The 21,372-nt window shown below is 47.0% G+C and overlaps 1 protein-coding gene across 1 annotated transcript in view; it reads left to right on the plus strand.

The window, feature by feature from the left end:
• The first annotated feature begins 11,522 nt into the window (after window positions 1–11,522).
• tmtc2b (transmembrane O-mannosyltransferase targeting cadherins 2b) overlaps window positions 11,523–21,372 on the plus strand; it is a 65,902-nt gene continuing 56,052 nt past the window's right edge. Inside the window, exon 1 of the mRNA XM_029153389.3 lies at window positions 11,523–12,029. Coding sequence (XP_029009222.1) covers window positions 11,947–12,029 — 83 coding nt within the window. The 5' untranslated portion in view covers window positions 11,523–11,946. The remainder of the gene's footprint in view (window positions 12,030–21,372) is intronic.

A 21,372-nucleotide genomic window follows, 5' to 3' on the forward strand; every position in this document is an offset into this window, starting at 1 on the left:
TGTAATGCAGTAAAGCTGCAACAAATCAACTCCACACCTGAAACTGTTCTCGTATTTTTTTTCTTCTCACCTTTCAAGTGATATTAAAGCTGAGTCACGGTTCATCACTTTCTGTTTCCACCTTTTATAACCCGACGGAGAAAAACTATTACTTGTGGTGAGATATATTCATTGCTCTCGGCTGTGACACCTCAGCACAACAACGGGCCTGAATCCCAGCGGAGCAGCAGACTTCACTTTAAACCCATTAGGATTCAAAGCGTGCTGCGTGGACACGAGGGCGACTCTCTGTCATGTAATTGCTTCATAACCACTCGCACCTGGGGCCTCGGCGAATACAGGCCTGCTGGGAAAAAAAAAACCCCAAAACAACGGAACGTCTGCTCTTGTGTATTCACGAGGCTCGTACATTCGTCACTGTCCTCCTTCAAAGGCTCTCTGCTGATACGCGGCGCGTATTAGCGCTGAGTTACGGACCTGAACCGACGCCGTCGAGAGGCGACGGCTCCCGCGCGGCTTCTGATTTAAGGCGCCGGCCTCAGACGGCCGCATTGTTTACATGTGACCTAATCCCCACACTGTGGTCCTAGCAACGCGATGCTCCACAGGAAAACACAGAACCACGTCGACTATTGAATGGGTGCATCGCAAATAATAAAAACAGAGGTGTAATTGATTTTCATTCTGCTTCTTTTATTCTGGAACTACAGACGGATCTCTCCTGTTGTAAAGGTCTAATCCCGGGTTTTGTGTCCTTTGAATGTCACGCCCTCGTTCCCCTGAGCGTCTGGGTCCCAACGGCCGTGTTCCGGAGGCGGATCCGACAGGTCAGCTCCAGCCGTCGCTGAATGTCGTTTGCATTTCATTTCCATCCATTTGCATCCACCGGCCTTGTGGAGCAACAGCTGCCGCGAGCGTGTGAACGCAGCACGATCTCAAGCCGCCAGTGAGCGCTTTGAAACGTCTTTCTCACCGCATGAAAGAAATGCTGTTGGTTGTGAAACCTGCTCGACTCCTGGATCAAAACACCACCTTTTCAAAGTCACTCTCTCCATCCTTGCGTTTATTTGCTGCTTTCTGGGCAAGCGTTCATTTGTAAGTTCAGCTCTGCTCCCACAAAAGCCTTCAGAGGTTGTTTTATTTATAAGGCAGTTCAGAAGCTGCATTCCGAGCTGCAGTCGGACCGCACTCACACACCGTTCTGGTTCTTGGTGCGCTGCCAGGATCCGCACCTGTTCGTTTTTTTTAGGTTTTTTTTATTTTTGGAAAATTTGAAACAGCGAGCTGAGAATTGTCAAGTTGAAATGTGGCTCGCTTAAGCTGGAGAATTTGAAGCAGAGGTAAACGAATACCTGTCTGACACACGCAAAGCTGTGAGTTACTCAAAGCTGACAGCCTGTGCTCACCGAGTCAACGTGACGCTTGCAAACAGAACTTTCCCCTCCTAAGTCATCTCTCTGTTCGCTGACCTGTTCCCTCTTGTTTTCTCATGAAGCTGAAACGTTACATGGGAGCACAGATAAGCCTTTGTTTGTGTATTTGTACAATGTGTGATATCATTCTTGGGGCCGTGTACATGGGACTCGATGGAGTGAAGTCAGCGTGTGTGTGTGTGTGTGTGTGTGTGTGTGTGTGTGTGTGTGTGTGTGTGTGTGTGTGTGTGTGTGTGTGTGTGTGTGCGTGTGCGTGTGTGTGTCTGTGTGTGTGTGTGTGAAGATGGGCTCCAGATGGCGGAGTGCTGAAGATTTATGGATGAACAGTGGCTTTGTAATGTGAATGTGTGGGATGAGAGTGAGATCTGTAACCTTTGAGGCGAGTCCCTCTCCGCACAACACGCAGGGAAAGAAACTCCTCTGCATGTGATTATGGGTTTGTGACATGAATCCTCCATGTTCTGCTGCCTTCATGTTGGGTTTGGATTTTACTGTATGAATGAAGAGTCCCGACTACTGTTCACCTGTCAGGTCTCCTTCGTTTTAACCCTTCTCTCCTACAGGAGGAGCTGTTTTCTGTCCAACAGACAAACACACCTCTTCTTCTCATTATACACAGATTTTAACCAGGCACTAATTAGCTTTTCATGGGACTCTGTCCACACTTTCTGGGATGCTACATATGAGATGGTGTTTTTCTGTTTTTTTTTTTGTTTTTTTGTTTTTTCAGTCCGGCAAATCTGCCACTTCTGAGGCTGCATGAAAAAAGAGCCTTGATGAGATTAAGTGCTTCAAGATGTTTGCATGGTGGTTTAAAGTCGAAAGGCAGAGCAAGAGAGAGAGAGAGAGAGAGAGAGAGAGAGAGAGAGAGAGAGAGAGAGAGAGCGAGAGAGAGAGAGAGCGAGAGAGAGAGAGTAGCACTGCATTGTCACATCCTGTTGTTTCTAATGATTCACTATGTGCTCTCCCACTTTGATACTCACCCAAACTATGCAATACACAATAGCAACATTGTCCTTAAGAGCTTGACAGCGCCAAGCAAACTCCATCACTGCCTCCACACACAAGCAAAAACAAAAAAACAGTCAGACTATTGGAGGAGATGCACTTGACAACTTCTGCTGGAAGCGAGACAGACTCTTTGTGGGAAATGGAAAGTGGAGAACGTGTTGCATAAATACAGTGGAAAATGTGTCCTGCTGGTAGCCAGAGGCCGTCAGTATCATAAGAAATCACATTTAGTCTCCACACAGACATTCTGGGTTTTACCGCAGGACCTCTACCTCCACTAACTGTTTCAGAGCAGCCGGTTGGTTGAGTTGAGCTCTGAACACATACAGACTGAGCCCAGAGTCTTCACCTTAGAGCAGCCAAGCAGCTTTGTGTGTTGCTGCACAGGGGTTCACTGGTTCCACTAGGAAAACACCGAATGACTGCTTTTTCTTCAGCTTCAACTTAAAAGCAACACATCCATCGATCCATTTATTTAACCGGGCGTTGCCCAATATGGACAAGTCTCTAGTCAATCACAAACCAGAAAGCACTACATCAGCTTTCTGTCCAGAAACATATTTAAAACAGCAATAAGTATATTATTATAATTAAATACTGTGGGTCTTATCTCTTAACCTAACTTAAATAAGTCTCAAGCTCCTCAAATCACATCATATATTAACATTTGACCCCCTGCTGTGGGACGTGAGCAATCTGTTAACCTGAACTTTGTGTAACCTGCACTAAATGATTGCAACAAGGACAGAAAATTGCTTGCGATGATTTGCTGCAGATCCGAATGAAAAACGCAAGCTTGATCAACTCACTGATCATCATCATCATCATCATCATCATTAACCTCGCATTGCTTCATCGCATGCAAAGTCTGCAGTTCAAAGCCTCCCATTAGTGTTCACAGCAACACACTCGGCGGCGAATTCGAGACACTTCGATCTCGTGGCAACCAGCGCCTTGGTTCACATGGAGGGACGTTTAAAGTGGATCTATAACGGGCGGCTTACGGTAAACGAGAGCCAGTACGTGTGTTTAACCGTTATTTGCCTAATGGACACCGCTTACTTTTGATTTTCCATTTAGCTAAATCATCACAGACGCTGACTCTTTAATAAGTAGGAGAAAAAATGTGCAGACGAGAGGCGAGGCAGATCAATACTATGAATAATAGACTGTAGGAGTCAGGAATGGAGTTGATGCTCGTCCCAAAAGTAGGAACACGATCAACTGGACATAGAATTTAAATGGGAAGGATGGGCCTTTCAGAGTAGGGAAAGTCCCCACTGGGAGTGGGTGATCAGTGGATGATTAAAATGTCCAGTGACTCCACATGACGCATTGATGCACATGAACCTATTTCACAAAATAAAACAGCATTTAGATCAAAGTAGTCGAGCCGGGGGCGCTGTTTTGGCACAAATAGCAGTGTCTGCTGAAAAACACTAACTTGGAGCTCAGGAGACGCCAGAAAGGTTGATGGTGGTACACAAACCAGCAGAGACTGGGCCCGAATCGCTTCCAGATGCCCCCAAACACACATAAGCTCAAAGCAGCATGTAAACCTGCAAACCTCACTCTCCCTCCGAATTGAAACGTTGCCGACAAACGTCCAAATATTATCAAGCCGCTGTTTATCGACAGTCAAAATATTTCCCTGGATATTCCCCGCATCGGTCCCCGCCCGCGTCTGCAGCGCCGCGCCGTCCCGTTGACTGGATGTGCAGATTAAAGGGCCCGCCGGAGCCTCGGCGACACTGGATCCTGCATCACAGGGGAGCGCGGCGGAACCGCGGTAATGCGAGAAGCCGGGATAAACAGTGGGAAGAATCAGGGGGCGAGGGGCGTCGTTACGCGTGCGGAGGAATTACCACTCACGGCCGTTATTCGCGGCGCGAGGCGGCCGAGCCGCAGCATCAGCACCAGCTGAAATGTTATACGAGAGCTTTCTGTTTGGATCATCTCTCAGGCTTTGGCACTTAAATAGTTTGGGAATGGGCCGTATACTTTTACTGCACGCGTGCTCTGACTTTTAAAGCGTCGCTGCATGTCCCTCATCAACCTGTCCCCTAATAATCTGCAACGTACTGTAGACACGGCTGAAACAGGGAACACGTAAGAGGCTGTGGGTTGCAGTTTGTACTACATTCTTGTCGAAATCTTCAATCCGCAGCTCCATATTCACAACATCTTGATTTAGCATCACGCTACAAGCTAACTGTTAAAACACAGGGAATAATAGAAACTTATTCATGGTTTAAGTCGTTCATCACATGATATTCCACAGTCTGAGGCATTGTGCTGGATGCCGGTCCTGACCCACGCTCCCGTGGCCAGTATGCAACACTTAAACCCAGCTTCATCACATTTAACACAGTTACAGTATATGCAGTGGCTACTTGTTGCATTGTGGTATTTGGAGTTAGTTTAGCTTTTAGCCGTGTGAGCTGCCACGCGAGGCCTTGTGCTCGTGCCCTTAGCTGCCTTTACTACAGGCCCCTGGGAAGCAGCCAGTGTTTATTACAGCACATCAACGTCACCACCACGTGGAAAAAGTCCAAATCATTACAATGTGTCACCAAGATTTTAGAATTAGACCCAGAACACACAGGAGCAACAGCAGATTCCTGAATATTTTAATACTTTCGTTGGATGTGCCTCATCCCTCTTATTTTCCTGTATATGTAATGACATTATTACTGGTATAAAAAATGTGGGTTTCCTCTGATGTATTTCCCCTGAGCCACATTATATGAAAGAACTTACAGTCTACGTGCAGCTCTGTTAGCCACAAGCAGAGGTTACGGCATGTCCGCTCTGCATTAACCCGCTGTGAAATCCGCTCAAACGCACGGGCGCCGTGTCACACACAGTTCCACAGCGCGGAAAGCACGGGTTCTACCCGGCAATTTGTTCGGCCGCCTGCTGTCGAGGGGCGCGGGCTCACGAGACAAACGCAAAGGACAACGGGAAGAGAAATATCAGGAGGAGAGGGAGGCGGAGGACGGGCGTTCGCATGCGAGGCCTCGCCTTTGCCGCATTAGCATTCAGCGGCCGCTCGGCCTTCGCCATGAATCAGGCCGCAGCAGCGCGCCGACCGCGGGACACGCACGCCGAGAGACCACTTCGATTTAATTTGGGTTTTATGTGCAGCCGAGCCGGTTGTCCGCGCGCGAGGCACTCAGGAGAACATCGAGATAACAGTGATTTGACTGATAACGGGCATCTGACAGGCTATAAAAGCTTGTTTTCCAAGAATGTGTCCCAGAAATTGATTTTAGTCAATAAAAGGGTTCCATTCTGAGACGTCTTTGGAGATAATACAAGTGTGATGAAGGCCCTTTGATAGTAGCTTTGACTGATCTTAGCTAACTCAACTAGTTTTCCTAATTTCATAAGATCTTACTGATCTTTTTCAGGCAGTGATCAATGGATTTATCCCACGCTGTCCCACAGAAACAAAATTAGGCAAAACATTAGGGAGTCGGCTCATTATTGTTTCATTAAACGACAAAACAAGTTTCAAGCGTAATATAATTGGTATTGTTGCATATGGACGGAGGGATATTATTACACATGGATGCAGGTTAGTGTTAGCAACATCAAAACAAAGGCTAGATGCTAAAATGAACCCACTACACACAACTTCCCCATTTGTGCCAATTTGCTTCTAATTCTGAGTATGGGTGTAAATGGGTGGTTTTGAATTTCCTGTTGATGTCTCTGCATTAAAGTGTCTCATTGCTACTAGCTGAAAAACTCATCCAGACTCATCCAGATGATCCACAGCTGTTCCCCCAGCTATTGGGAGACACCGTGAAGCAACTGTAATCCGAGCTTCTTGGAGGTATTTTTAGAAACAGCTTAGAGGTGTAATAATGTAAATGATGAATAGTATCTCATTTCCTTTCTCTGTTTGTCTTCATCTGCATAAAACGCTGCTCATTTAAACATCTGCCAACTGCTGGGAAGCTGAGACGTTCACAACCGGCAAGCTGAGCGTGTAATTCTCTCTAATTCTGTCTCAAGACATGACATCATAAATTACACAGTTCCTCAATATCAACAGGATTCCGACGCGCAGTTAGCGGAGGGAGAGAGACAGAGAGAGAGATAGAGATAGAGAGAAATAGAGAGAGAGAGAGAGAGAGAGAGAGAGAGAGAGAGAGAGAGCAGGAGGATCAGACAGAGCCCGCGACTCTAACGCTCGACCCTCTGCTCAACGCATTAGCCCAGATCGGCTGCGGTTCTCGTCAGAATTGGTCAGGCTGAGGACCAGCTACAGGGTCTGACACATAAACGCGCACGGTTCGGAACAGACACACTTGTTTGTGTGCACGTGTGGAACATCCGGGCGGCTACAGCCTTCCAGAGCCAAAACCAACACTAACACACTCACTCACTCAGTCGTGGAGTGTAGCAAAAAGAGCTGCGTGAACATGGAGGAAGGGTGAGAGATGCTCGGGACGGGTTTAAGCAGCCGACCGGGTCCCATTAATACATTTATTGAATGATTCAGGTACCGTTTGGTTCCAGATCAAACACACTCTAGTTGCTCTTTTTCACATAGTGCTTGTTGAATTTATGTGTTCAACTTTAAACGCTACCTTTGTTTTTTACAATTTATCTGTTTTATTTAAAGACCAAAGCATGGTTTTATTGCCTCTGTAAACTACCTTTGAATCTTTTTTCAGTAAAATCACAGTTTAAAAGGTTTAAAAAAGAAACGGCTGTTTTTTTTCTAGTGGAAAGACGGTCAGGGCCTCTACTGTACATATGCTGCATCGGCGCTCGGAGGCTGACAGTTGTGTGGGTTTCGGAGGCAGAGGTTGGGAATAACTGAGGTTTCGGCAGTTGTCTCCGCAGTGGAGATGTTGATTCATCCGTGGAGAGGCCTTGCTCCGGGTAATTTCAGTATGCAGATGAGTGTGAATGCTGCTGAAGAGGAGCCAGGCGCTGGTGCTGGCCCGGTCCGCGCTCCACCAGCACCACCACCGTGATGTCCCGACCGCTTTCGCTCATTCTCGCTCGTCCCTTTCCCTTGCGTGGAGCGGAAGGAGAAAACACAAGCCACAGCATTCCTCTGACAATGCTTATGTCTGTATAGCATAAACAGATGGGGGTTCCTGGCCATGCTGAGCCCCAGCAGCTTTACTGTGGCATCTATTGTTTTTATTTATAGCAGTCTACTGCTGGCTTCACGTTCTCCTCCTGCAGAGAACCTGCTGCCAGATCAAATAGGGATGTAAGTTTGCAGGCCTTTCATTGTGAATGAGAACATTTAATAAAAGCTGTTTAACAGAAACATTGTTTATTCTGTTGACAATTTGTTGGCGTTTCTGTTCATGTAGTCAGCTTTTATTGGTTATGATTTCTGTCTGTGTGTCATAAATAATCATTCCACCTTTTTTTTTCCCCCGACTATTAATCCTTATGCGTTTGTTTTCTTTTCACAGCAGCTTCGTAGCGCACTTACAGCGCAGCACATGCTAAACTCAAGAGACCAGAGATAAGTTGAGATTCATCTGCAGCTCACTGTACCCACGCAGGCCCACTTTGAGTTCACTGAGAACACAACTGGAATCACTTTCAGGCCTCGTGGCTTCAAAGAAAAAAAGCAGAGTGTTCCGTTTCCCATCTGAAGATCAAGACACTCCCTCTTTGCTTTGACTTAGGAACGATACGGCAGCGTGGCTGCCGCTGCAGGGGGCGCCGGCCCTCAGAACCAGAAGCAGAGGGTGCCCGTGGACTGTTAAGATGCTTCTCCTTAAATAAAAAAGAAAGTGCAGCTATCTTAAGACAACATAGGAACCTGGAGATATATATTCAGTTCGAACTAAAGATAATGCCAAGCTCTGCTCAGTTCTCTGCTCTGGATTTAATTGCTTTTTAAATTAGAAATGTTCGTCATGCGCCGCTGGACGCTGAGATGTGGATGGATATCATCTCCTATACATTTAGAAGGACCTGGTTCAATTTAATCTTCCTAACATCACACAATGGGGCAGATAGATCCTCCCAGGGGCTTTATTACCTAAATGATATCCGTGCTCCACGCCCTCCTCCTCCATTTTTTGTCACAGGTAATGGATCTGCCGTGTATCTGAGTCCCCAGTGAAAAGCAAAACTGCAAATTCTATTAGTGGAAATGCCACCATCTCCTGTTTGACACACACATGCTTCTTCCGCCTCCTCTAGGTCCGTCTGACAGCATCGCATTCTTTCCGACTGCTCTGACTTGAAAAGTAATTTGCTGATGATACTTTACTGCTGCGTAAGCCGCGCTGAAATGAATATTCAGGGCTGATGTCGCCTGCTAATGATCTCATGTTTCCCCTGATTGCTAAAAGCAGAGGCGCGTGCGTCTCGGATCGTGGAGACGAAGGACAATTTGGAAGCGAGTGTAAAGAATGAGATTACAAAACGGAAGCAGCGATGGGGTTTGTTTTCATCTCGGTGTAATTTTGGCGATCATTCATTTTGTGCTGCTGACGTTACACGTTCTCTGCAGATGCAGACGGGGCACAGACACACAGGGGCCTCCGTTGAGCAGCGCTTTCTGTTTCACCGCACGCTCACGTTTCCTCTTCTAGTTTTTCATGCAGAAGTGATTTGGCCCTCACACGTAGGCCTGAACCTGTAATTACCCAACAGCCCGAGCAGTGTCCCTGTAATTCCTTCAAACCATCCGCGATCCAAAGACGTTCCGGGAGGTCTGCATCAGGCAGATGAACCCCATCAGCACTTTTACGTGGTTTCACTAAACCCTTTTTTACATTTTGTTTGAATTTTATTCCACACTTCAACAAATTTATTAAGAAGTTGTTAGTTTCTGTAGGACATAAGCACGCGCAACTTAATTGACACTACTGTACAGTATGTGAGGTTTATGCAAAGGATGCAGGATAAACCAATAGTTTTCATATTAAAAAGAAATGAAGTTAGTGTAAAACTGTTTAATACAAATAGTACAGATACTGCATTCAGAAGTAAACATACCTGTAGGCATTAACAGAGAAATGCACATACAGTAGTATTACTTTAAATGTCAAAGGTACTTATTGTATGGTACAGTGCACTTAAGCCATCAAGTACATATGAACTTAATAAATTGTAAATATTGATATCAAATAAATCAAATTATTTAAGAATTGCAGAATCTTGATTCGTTAGTACGGGAAATGTAATAAATGGAGAATTTTACAATCTGTACATACCACAAATGCTGATCAGATGCAGCCTGTTTTAAAGTAAGTGAACTGCGCTTACACATAAATGCAGGACTTGTTTTTTTTTCTTCATACGCATGTGTTTTAAATAACCATTGTGTTATTCATATTCGGAGATTTCATCAGCATCTCGAAACTGACGCCTTCAAGAGAAAACACGAAACCTTGCTCTGATCTGTATAATTCATTCCTGAAACGCGGTGCATCACGGTGTCATGCTGCCGCCCTCTGAACAGCTACTCTGACGTCTGCACTGACAGATGGAGGCTGTCCATCTAATCAGTCCGTGGGCCGGCCCGCTCGCTGTGTCTGTTTACCAATTTCACAACTATCCTGTTTTTTTCCTCCTCTCTCTTTTATTGCTGCCGTTTTCATTGTCTCTTTTTGTCTTCATTGTATTTTGTGCAGCATTTGCTCCCAATGGGGATCCAAGAACATTTAAACAGTCATAAACAGTAAAAGTGATACAGTAAATTTTAGTATGTATTGTTGTTTTTAGAAATTAAAACATGTTTTTCACCCTGATACAAGATCCAGTATGGGAAATTTCAATAATAACCAGATTCATCTAGTCTTCATAAATAAAGTAACTGGTTTTATTCCAGCTCTATTGTAACAAAGACACATTAGCTAGACTATTGTTGGAAAACATGCACATAATTATAGACAATGCACAATCCAGACAGAGATAATTGCACGTTATGCATTCTCTCCATAGGCACCGTGCACTGTGAGCCCTCTACTGGCCACTGTGGGCTCAGCTGCACTACACTAGGGGAGCACTTAGCGTAATTACAGTGCAGAGGATCTGCAGGCAGTGTTAAGAACACTCACTTTTCTTCATACCACTAATAAATGTACCCTGTGACCGTAGCTTTACTTGTACAAGTGATGTTTAAACCGCTGGGAGTTTACCAGCTGTTCATACTTTCCATGAATAGTCCACCTTCACACAACGTTTATAATAGAGATGCTTTTTGATGCACTTCTAATCACAGCATATAATAATTTGATTGCATACATTTGTATATAGTGTTATAGCCCTTATGTTGAATTATTATTATATTACTAATAATTGTAATGACACATAAATGGCATAGGCGTCTATTCTTATCTTATGTAGTACACGAGGATGGTGAATTTACAGATTATTATAATTTTATTTTGGGTCTGCTCATTTTATTATGAGTCTAAATTAAGATAATAGAGGAACTGTATAACAAATGATAGTGCTATCCCAGCGTCACACTGTGAACCACCTCCACAGTACATGGCCTCATGCTGTTAAGGGTGTAAGCGATGCTAACCAACAGCCTCATGTAGCAAGATTTACCCCATCACAGGAGGAGGGGTAGTGCGCATGCGCGCCTGATCTCCGAACCACATGCGTTTGGCTCACAACCGCGTCAAGTTAACAAAAGTATTTTGAGTACGAGTGACAGTAGTAGAATAATGTTCCTAATAAACGTTGAAACCATAAAGAAAGCGCATAATACTAACGGTTAGTAAATGGGAAAGCCGGACTTTTAGATTGTATGCATTTATTGTAGATGTTAAATAAAAAGAAAGGAGGGATATGCAATTTTGAAAATCACTGTAATTTCTAAATGTTGTGTAGACTCACCTGACAGATTCATGTTCAGTCATAAGTTGTTACGTTTTAAAGCCAAATAAAAGAGTTATTTGTCCCAATTAAGCGACGAAATGACTGAACCGAGCGTTAACGGCTCCGGTCATTGATCCGCTCCTTGACTGCGTCGCGCCTCCGAAAGCGCGACAGCGCGTTTTACTTTGAAGGGCCCACCGGACGTTGGGCGCGTCGTTGCCGCCAACTCGCCCTCCGCGTCAGTCACGATGTGTCTCCAGCAGCGGCCGCTCAGCAGCATCAGAGCCGATCCTCCTCCGTGCCGGGTAGGCGTGCTGTCGACGGCGCTGTCACACGTTCACCGAACGACGCTCGCCTTTTATTTCCAGAGCGCGGCTCGCAGCGGGATATAAAGCTCCCCGGCTCAGAGCCAACATGGGTTAGAAACACGGCGACATATGGATTATCCACTTTGCGCACTTCGGCGGGGATGATGGAGGGAGAACGGGACTTGTTTTCGCAGAGACATCCTGACAAAGACGGGGACTGACGGGGGACTGGATCCGGATTCTCCGTCCCTCTCTCCGTCTCGCTTTTGCATCTTTTAGCCTTTTTTCAACTGTTTTCCTTTTTTTAAAAATCTTTTCTTTCGTTTTTATTTTTCATTTCCCTCGCTTGTGTCCGAGACAGAGCGATGTTCGCAGAATTGCTGTGCGGCGCCGTGGCTCTGGTCCTGTATGTCAACACGCTGGGCGCCGATTTCTGCTACGATGACAGGTACTTTGGGAGGAACGGATGACGCCCAGCCTCGTCTCAGTAACGCCGCCGTTTGTCGTGTCTGTGCGCCAGTAGGGCACATTTAGGACGGGGAAAGTGATCAGCCTCATTCATTGTGTTGCCTTCACAAACACACACACACACACACACACACACACACACACACACACACACACACACACACACACGTGTATCACCTCCGTGGGTAATAATGGAGCGTTTTACTTTGAAGAGCTCTCCAGTGATGCCACATGTATGTGCAGTTCTAGTGAGTCCACGAGGGTCAGGATCGCAGTACTTTTACACGTGTGGTGTACTAGTTAGTGTTTTTTAACGTACACAACAGGGTAATTTGTTTTCATTAAGAGCAGTTAAATTACTTGTAATTTCTCGCTCGGGTTGCGGAGGGTTTCAGTCTCCAGAGCCTGGGTTTGTTCTAAGCCGTGACACGTGCTGGGGAAAATAATTGATCTCTGGAGAAGAAGCGCCGAGCACCTCCTCGCTTCTCTGCAGAAATGCGAACACGCTGAAACTTCAAGCGAACAGTTTGCCCGTGACTTGTCTGTTGCCCCCCTCCCCCTCCGCTCACCTATGCTCCATCCGCCTCCGTGGAGGTCAGGGGCATCTCCTGACCGTCGCAAAGCGACTACACGGCCGTGTTTGCAGGTGTAGCGCCTCCATTAAAACACGCCCAGGGGACACGGCCCAGTGAGCACACAGCAGATTAACACCGTCCACATTAACTAGTGCTGGATTTCCTGTGTGTGCGCAAAGCTTCCTGCTTCACATGCATCCTCGGGGCTTTTTGTGCTGAATGAGGCTCCTGTTTTCCTCAGTCTCAGGCTTTGTCACACAGTATAGGCACAACTCTGCCTCGACGCTGGTGCGTTGTGTCCATAAACCTGTCAGGGAGTGGCCGCTCCAGGTTTAGATGCAAGACCCAAAGTCACACCCTGATTATTCTGTGAAATGATATCACCATGATGTTATTGATGATCGTCTTATTGCTTCGCATTACTGTGGTCTTGAATGATGGATGACAGCAGAGATCTTCGAAAACATGTTCTCTGCCGCTGACATGCTTTTCTTCATAACAGGATATCTGTCACCCAGCGTTATCTGTTTAACACCATGTGTTTGGTTCAGGCTCGCAATTAGCAGTCATCTCCTGTCCCCTCGGGCTCCACTGGGGGAGGAGGGGTGAGACAGATACAGCGTACAGTAGCCCGGGCCTGCACACACTGACTGATTTAAGTAGCTGATTGCTGCACTTGTGCAGTAAAAGAGCTGAGTGGGAAGAAGTTGTCATCATAGGAAATTATATGAGTGACAGTCGTTTATGGGCCGTCCACGCACCGTGATGTTATTTTCCTAAACTCACACGGCAGCAGGTTTGCAGAGCGAGCAGCTAAATGCAGGCTGGTAAAAATCCGCAGCTGATGCTTTATTTATTTCTAACTCAAAAAGCAAAAGATAAATAGTTGCGGGAGAATTAAATATGGATAATTTGTCACATGGAATCAGCGGCCTGGTCGTCTCCATGGGAGCTGTGGAATATGTTCGCTTGTTACCCTGCTCCGGTGTTTACTGAAAAGGAGCCGTCCAGGGAGTTGTGTGTTCGCTATCAAAAGGTGTGTTGAGTGGTTACACATTAATTTAAGTTTTAAGGTCACAAGGAGGTCACAGCTGAAGGAGGAAAAAAAAAACACTTTGTGTGTTTTACTCACCAGGGACTTCCATGTAGGACAGTCCTCTGACCCTGTGAGTCGCAGACCCTCCCTGCATCATAAACCGCGGCCCCAGCCCAGTGGCCTGCTCCGCCCTGGGGAGCTTTTCCCGTCCCTTCCCTGGATGCACTCATCATCAGCACAGGCGCAGCTTTGACACCTGCCCTGAGAAATGGGAAGCATCCATCATGCGGTTCATATCTGCGCCGCTCTAATCTCCACTTATGGCCGAGTGAAGGAATGAGAAAGCCCAGATGAACGTCAGAGAAGAAATACAGGTGCAATTTTCCGGGGACTTGCCGGGACTTCAGGATTAAAGCGAGAGCCGGGAACGTCGGCGTTCCCGGACCGTGTTTGGAGCATGCGCAGCGGCCGTGGGGGTCGTTCTCGCCTGTCCGGGGGGTCTTGTGGGACGTGATGAACTGTGCCCACCTCATTCCTCTGCGCTCATGCGGTGTTGTGAGGGTGGACTGTGTGAAGGTTGCCGGTCACGCCTGAAGGACGCGTCCTCCCTGGACACGGCCCATGATTTATAATCGGCCCGGCGGTCGGCAGGGGCGAGCTGTGCTTCCCGTGCCCAGAGAGAAGAGGTCCTGACGGAGGGTCAGAACTCAGATCTCCTCACTCGGATGCGGTTGGACGTGAGGGTTGGAGTCGGTGACGACAGAGAAGCTTTCGGCGCTTTGGGTGCTGACTCACGATGTTTAATGATCCACTTGAGTCTGGGGGTAATGGGTTTATATTTGTAGGAGTTGGTGTGTCTTTTTTTCATTGGTTTCCACTTTGTTCATTTTCATCATAAATCATTTCCAGTATATTTTTCCTTCTGCTGCGTTTGTAGCCACGTCTCCGCTCTGCGAGTGAGCGTTTGTTGAGTCAAGGCCGCCTGTGTTCACCTGACCCCACCTTGGCACAGCTGCTCTGTAAGATGGGATGCTTAACATTGTGGTTATGTTGAGGACTCAAGGGCGGCAACCCAGCAGTCTGAGTATCTCAGCTTTTTTCCCCCCAGTCAGGCGTTCTCCTTACGTGCCCTGTAATTAGCATTCTGCCTGCAGAGAGAAGCCTCACGGCATGGTTTGGTCCAACTCGCTCCCCCCCCCCCCCCTTTCCCTTCGACTTGCCCCCAAACCCTTCCAGGCTTCCAGCTCTGATCGTCCACCGTCTGCCCTCATATGGTCTCCTTTGCTGTCTTTCAATTGGATTGAAGCAGAGGATGTTGTGTTTGCTTGTAGCTGCCAGGATGGAGCCATTGGGACAGTTAGCGAAGATCTCCACAAGACAAATGCCTATTCTGTTTAACTAATGTGGGGAGTCCTTCTTATCCCTCTGTTGGACTGCCTATATATATATATATACACACTCTATTCTCACCCTCCGCGGGTGGTCTCATCCACTTTCCAAGCTCGGGTCCTCTACCAGAGGCCAGGGAGCTTGAGGGTTCTGCGCAGTATCCTTGCTGTTCCTAGGACTGCACTTTTCTGGACTGAGATTTCGGATGTTTTTCCAGGGATCTGTCGTAGCCACTCCTCCAGTTTGGGGGTCACAGCCCCTAGTGCTCCAATCACCACAGGCACCACTGTGGCCTTCACCTTCCAACCCTTCTCCAGTTCTTCTCTGAGCCCTTGGTATTTCTCTAGTTTCTCGTGTTCCTTTTTCCTGATGTTGCCATCGCTTGGTATTGCCACATCCACCACTACGGCTTTCCTCTGCTCTTTGTCCACCACCACAATGTCTGGTTGGTTCGCCATTACCATTCTGTCTGTCTGTATCTGGAAGTCCCACAGGATCTTGGCTCGCTCGTTCTCTACCACCTTGGGAGGTGTTTCCCACTTTGACCTTGGGGTTTCCAGTCCATACTCTGCGCAGATGTTCCTGTATACTATGCCAGCCACTTGGTTGTGGCGTTCCATGTATGCTTTCCCTGCCAGCATCTTACACCCTGCAGTTATGTGCTGGACCGTCTCTGGGGCCTCTTTGCACAGTCTACACCTTGGGTCTTGTCTGGTGTGGTAGATCTGGGCCTCTATTGCTCTGGTGCTCAGGGCCTGCTCCTGTGCAGCCAGGATGAGTGCCTCTGTGCTGTCCTTCAGCCCAGCCCTTTCAAGCCATTGGTAGGATTTGTTGAGATCAGCCACTTCAGTTATGTTCCGGTGGTACATTCCGTGCAAGGGCTTGTCCTCCCATGATGGTCCCTCTTCCAGCATCTCATCCTCTGTTCTCCACTGCCTGAGACATTCACTCAGCACTTCATCTGTCGGGGCCTTATCCTTGATGTACTTATGGATCTTGGATGTTTCATCCCGGATAGTGGCTCTCACGCTCACTAGTCCTCGGCCTCCTTCCTTCCGGCTAGCGTACAGTCTCAGGGTGCTGGATTTGGGGTGGAACCCTCCATGCATGGTGAGGAGCTTTCGTGTCTTAACATCTGTGGTCTGTATCTCTTCCTTTGGCCACCTTATTATTCCAGCAGGGTATCTGATCACTGGCAGAGCGTAGCTGTTTATTGCCCGGGATTTGTTCTTGCCATTGAGCTGGCTTCTTAGGACTTGCCTTACTCGTTGGAGGTATTTGGCTGTTGCCGCATTCCTTGTTGCCTGTTCAAGGTTGCCGTTTGCCTGTGGTATTCCAAGGTACTTGTAACTGTCCTCAATGTCTGCTATTGTTCCTTCTGGGAGTGAGACCCCTTCTGTGTGGATTACCTTGCCTCTCTTTGTCACCATCCTCCCACATTTCTCGAGTCCGAATGACATCCCAATGTCCGAGCTGTAGATCCTGGTGGTGTGGATCAGTGAGTCGATGTCTCGCTCACTCTTGGCGTACAGCTTGATGTCATCCATGTAGAGGAGGTGACTTATGGTGGCCCCGTTCCGGAGTCGGTATCCATAGCCAGTCTTGTTTATTATTTGGCTGAGGGGGTTCAGACCTATGCAGAACAGCAGTGGGGACAATGCATCTCCTTGGTATATGCCACATTTGATGGATACTTGGGCAAGTGGCTTCCCATTGGCTTCAAGGGTGGTTCTCCACAACCTCATCGAGTTTGCAATGAAGGCCCTTAGAGTTCTGTTGATGTTGTACAGCTCCAAGCATTCAGTGATCCATGTGTGTGGCATTGAGTCATAGGCTTTCTTGTAGTCGATCCAGGCTGTGCACAGGTTGGTGTGTCGCATTCTGCAGTCTTGGGCGACTGTTCTGTCTACCAGGAGTTGGTGTTTGGCTCCTCTGGTATCCTTACCAATGCCCTTCTGTGCTTCGCTCATGTATTGACTCATGTGCCCACTTATCTTAGCTGCGATGATGCCTGACATGAGCTTCCATGTTGTGGAGAGACAGGTTATTGGCCGGTAGTTGGATGGGACTGTACCCTTTGAGGGATCCTTCATTATCAGGATCGTTCGCCCTTCGGTCAGCCATTCAGGGTGAGTCCCATCCCTTAGCAGCTGGTTCATTTGTGCTGCCAGGCGCTCATGGATTGCAGTGAGCTTCTTTAGCCAGTAGGCGTGGATCATGTCAGGGCCAGGTGCTGTCCAGTTTTTCATACCTGAGACTCTATGTTGGATGTCTGCCACTGTGATAGTCACTGGATTCTGTTCAGGGAGGTTGCTGTGGTCTTCCCTCAGATCCACCAGCCACTGTGCATCACTGTTGTGTGATGCCTCCCTTTCCCATATGTCTTTCCAGTACTGTTCAATTTCCAGCCTTGGTGGGTCTGCTCTGTTGTTATTACCCTGCCATTGAGAGTACACTTTCGCAGGTTGTGTTGCGAACAGCCGGTTTATTCGTCTGGCTTCGTTATCTCTGGTGTATCTCTTTAGGCGGCTGGCCAAGGCTTGTAGCCTTTGCTTGGCAGTTTCGAGTGCTTCAGGTATGGTCATCTGGCTGTACCTCTTAGGCATTGTTCTTTTCATTGCACCTCTCTGGGCCTCTGTCATTTGGCTCACTTCCCTCCGAGCTGCCTTGATTTTTGCCTCCAACCTTCGTTTCCATGGTGGGTATTGTTTCTCATGGCTCCCATGGTTGCTCTTATAGCCAAGCACCTCTAGGATCACTGATGCTGAAGCGTATATCAGCTCATTGGTTTCTGTGATTGTTGTGGTAGGGATCGCTCTCAATGCTGCATTCACATCTTCCATGAGACTTTCTGGTGGTACTTCACTTAGCCGTTGTAGTGGGGTTCGGGGTTGCCTGTTCAATCTCGCCATGATCTTATCTTTCAGGTCAGTTGCTGCCTCGCTCAGCGTATCTGTTCTTATTGGGGCTTCGTACCCAATTTCCGGTTGGGGAGATGGTGAAACCTCCCCTCTGACCTGGCGTCCTGGCTCCCCCTTGCCGTAGCATTTGTGTTGTATCTCGTCAATCTCAAGTTGTGATAGCAGTTGCCGTTTGTGGATGTTGGAACACTGAGCTACTAGTTGCTTCGCCGTCAGCCTTGAATGTGGGTTTCTCCGTTCCCATTCACCGCACATTCTTTGCATGTAACCCCTCTGACTAGGGTTACTTGAGTAGTAGCATTCCAACAGAGCTTTGTTCTCGCATCTCAGCCATTTCTTTCTTGTTCCAGTCGCCCACTTCTCGCCAAGGTGCTCTGGTTCCCCAACACCTGACGCAGACCTTGTTAGACCGGGCGACGTCTGAGCCGGTATCTCATGTGGTTCATTGTCTCTCATGATATGAGGTAGGCGGTAGCTTGAAGGGTCTTGCCCAAGGACCCACACTGGATGCCTATGCGCCCTAACGGGGATTCGAACCGGGGACCACCCGTATACAAGTCTTGCGACTTTACCGATTGAGCTATCCAGTGAGCTATATATATATATATATATATATATATATATATATATATATATATATATATATATATATATATATATATATATATATATATATATATATATATATATATATATATATATATATATATATATATATATATATATATATATATATATATTTGTTTGTGTTTGTAAAATGAGTGGTAAAATGAGTGGCTTTAGTAGTTGCATTGTGAAATAGATCTCTAGTTTGGGGGTTGATGCTCCTACATATTTGCTCCTTCAAATGAGCAGGGAGTGTGTTGAGGTGGGAGGAAGCAGATTTATGGGGCATATCCTGTCTAGTCTTTTTGGCCCCACATTTTCTCTGCTAAATCCTCTCAGGTGCTGAAAGGTCGGCGTTGGTTTGTTTGTGCCACATCTACAGACTAATCACCATATGCCAATTTGGGATGGCCCCCATTCTGAGTAATTGCAGTCTCTGCATTTACTCACTTCCGACCGGCTCCAGTGCCGTTTTTCAACAACCTGTTCTCCTGCCGTGCAATCATTTACCAGAAATTGATGGAAAGAGGACGCTGCCGCTGTTAGTGTGTTTTGCAAGGCCTGGAAACATCAGTTCAGTTGTGACCACAGACAGACCCAATCTCCATTTGCCTAAGCTCTCGTTTTCCATGAGATAGGCACGAAGGGCAAGAGTAGTCATTTCCAACTCACCACAACTGCGAGATAAGCTACTCTGGCACAAATGGTTTGTTTCTAAAAATATCATTAATGAGCAGTTGTGATTTGTTTGTCAGTTGCTTCCCTTTGCCCACAAAAACCTACAGAGTTACTGGATGGAAGGAGTTCATATTTAGGTCAATAGGAAACAGCTGACTAGATATGATGCTCCTCGATCTGCCCCACTGTCATCACCCTGAGCAGGACCTCATTATGCTGCATGCTGGTTATTGAATTTCAACTCCTGAAGGTCAGTTGGACGTGTTATTGCTGAAATTCCTGTGGCGATGGCGATGGAAACTTTTTGAAGTACCTGCATATTTGGGAAAATGTGCAGCGGGGATTAAATTCGAGAACGTGTTTTTATATATGCGCTTCCTAACGTGTAGGAACGTGTAGGAACACGAGCAGAAGCTGGACAACGCATTCCTGTTGCCTAACTGTGGACTTCCCTTTCCCCCACCTCTGCGTTCTGGGTCACTGGGTTTCTCTGTAACTGTCAAAACAGCTCAATTAGCAGTTCAGGCCTGTGTCACAGCGGAGCGGCTGCTCCGCTGTGACACAGATCCAGCAGCGAGGCTCGTAAGTAGCTTTGGATCTGTTCCACCGCAGGTTCGTCTTGCAGCTCCTGTGTATTGCCTGACTAGTGACATCGACGCTCCATTCTGACATCCCCAAAAATACAGTGTCATTAAATAAGCAATGAAAACCACGGGAGGAAGCAGAACTGGGAGCTGACAGGCCTGAACTACAAAGCAAGTGCAAGTGCTTTTTAATGCATGAATTATACCGTTCACATGAAAGGACACTGTATGAGTTCACCCCAAAAAATCAAGGCACATCACATCACCGAAGCACAAAAAATGAATATTTCATTCTTGTGAGTTGATTGGAGCATCCCAACAAGCGTTATAACCATGTTAATGTAAAACAACTGCACAGCAAAGGGAACATGGCTTCACAACTGCTCAATTAAAACGCCTGCTCTTGTCTGGATGAGCTTTAATGTTGATCATGTGACCAAAAAACGCAGCTATGTCTGATTAATTAAAAAAATAAACGCATAAGGTAACTTTAATGTACCCCTGCTCATGTCAGCGGGGACTTTTAGTATATGAAGCCGTGATCACTGTGTAAATGAGAGAGCAGTGATTTGATGAGAATGAATACACATGGCACAGAGCGAATCACTGCCTGCTTCAGGTGATTGTCATTTGTACCATGCAGTTCAGAGTGTGTGATTGAAAAGCTGCTCATCAGCCTTCGTGCCCGTCCGTTCTTGCTCCAAAGCTGCACATAGGAGGATCTGATGCTGTGTAATCACTGGGCTGCTTCGCTGCGGGATGAGGAAGGGGCCAAGTTACCTGTGTCTGCTTTGGGTGTTGTGGCCAATTAAAAAACAACGGATTATCTCTGTGATTACAGCAGCACAGACAGAGGATAATAATCGCCTTAATGGCAATGAATTAATATCGGATTGAATCAACTAACAAGCACATCTTTCACATGGCCAGTGTTGCAGTGCAGCTGATATGTAACACTGATCCTCCGTTACCGAAGCAGCAGACAGATGCATTAGACTTTTCGCTAATCATCAAAAACAGCACGTTGAACAGGTGCTCACATTGATGGACGCTCCCATCACTGGACACACGTACGTCTACAGTGATTTGACTCTGCAGGGTTAAGTTGTTAATGGGTCTAGACAAGGGTTTGGATTTGGAAGGCTAATGCTGGCTGATGGCGCTTAAGCCGTGGCCACTCTCAGGCTCTTGGCCCTCTTCATATTAATGGGATTAAGCGGACGGTGGATGAGAGGGGGCAACGGCGTGTAAGCGGAGAACCCCAAGCCATTAGAAACAAGAACTTCTCTGTCGCTCATATCCAACAGGGATGCTTTTATTACGGCCTATTCAGCGAGGAAGAGGCTCACCCTTCTTCACTGGGCCTCGTCGTCTCTGGGTCTTCTCCGGCTCAGAGCGCTGGCTTGTGTCGATAAGGTTATGACACAAGTTGCCCATTGGTCTGTGTTTACTGGGGGGAAAAAAGGCAGTTGTGTGGTCTCTCTGTTCCCCGTGGACCCAATGAAGAAGGTAATTTGTCCCTGGATAGTGGGGG

The sequence above is a fragment of the Betta splendens genome, chromosome 6 (assembly GCF_900634795.4).
Source record: "Betta splendens chromosome 6, fBetSpl5.4, whole genome shotgun sequence".
Classification (NCBI taxonomy): domain Eukaryota; kingdom Metazoa; phylum Chordata; class Actinopteri; order Anabantiformes; family Osphronemidae; genus Betta; species Betta splendens.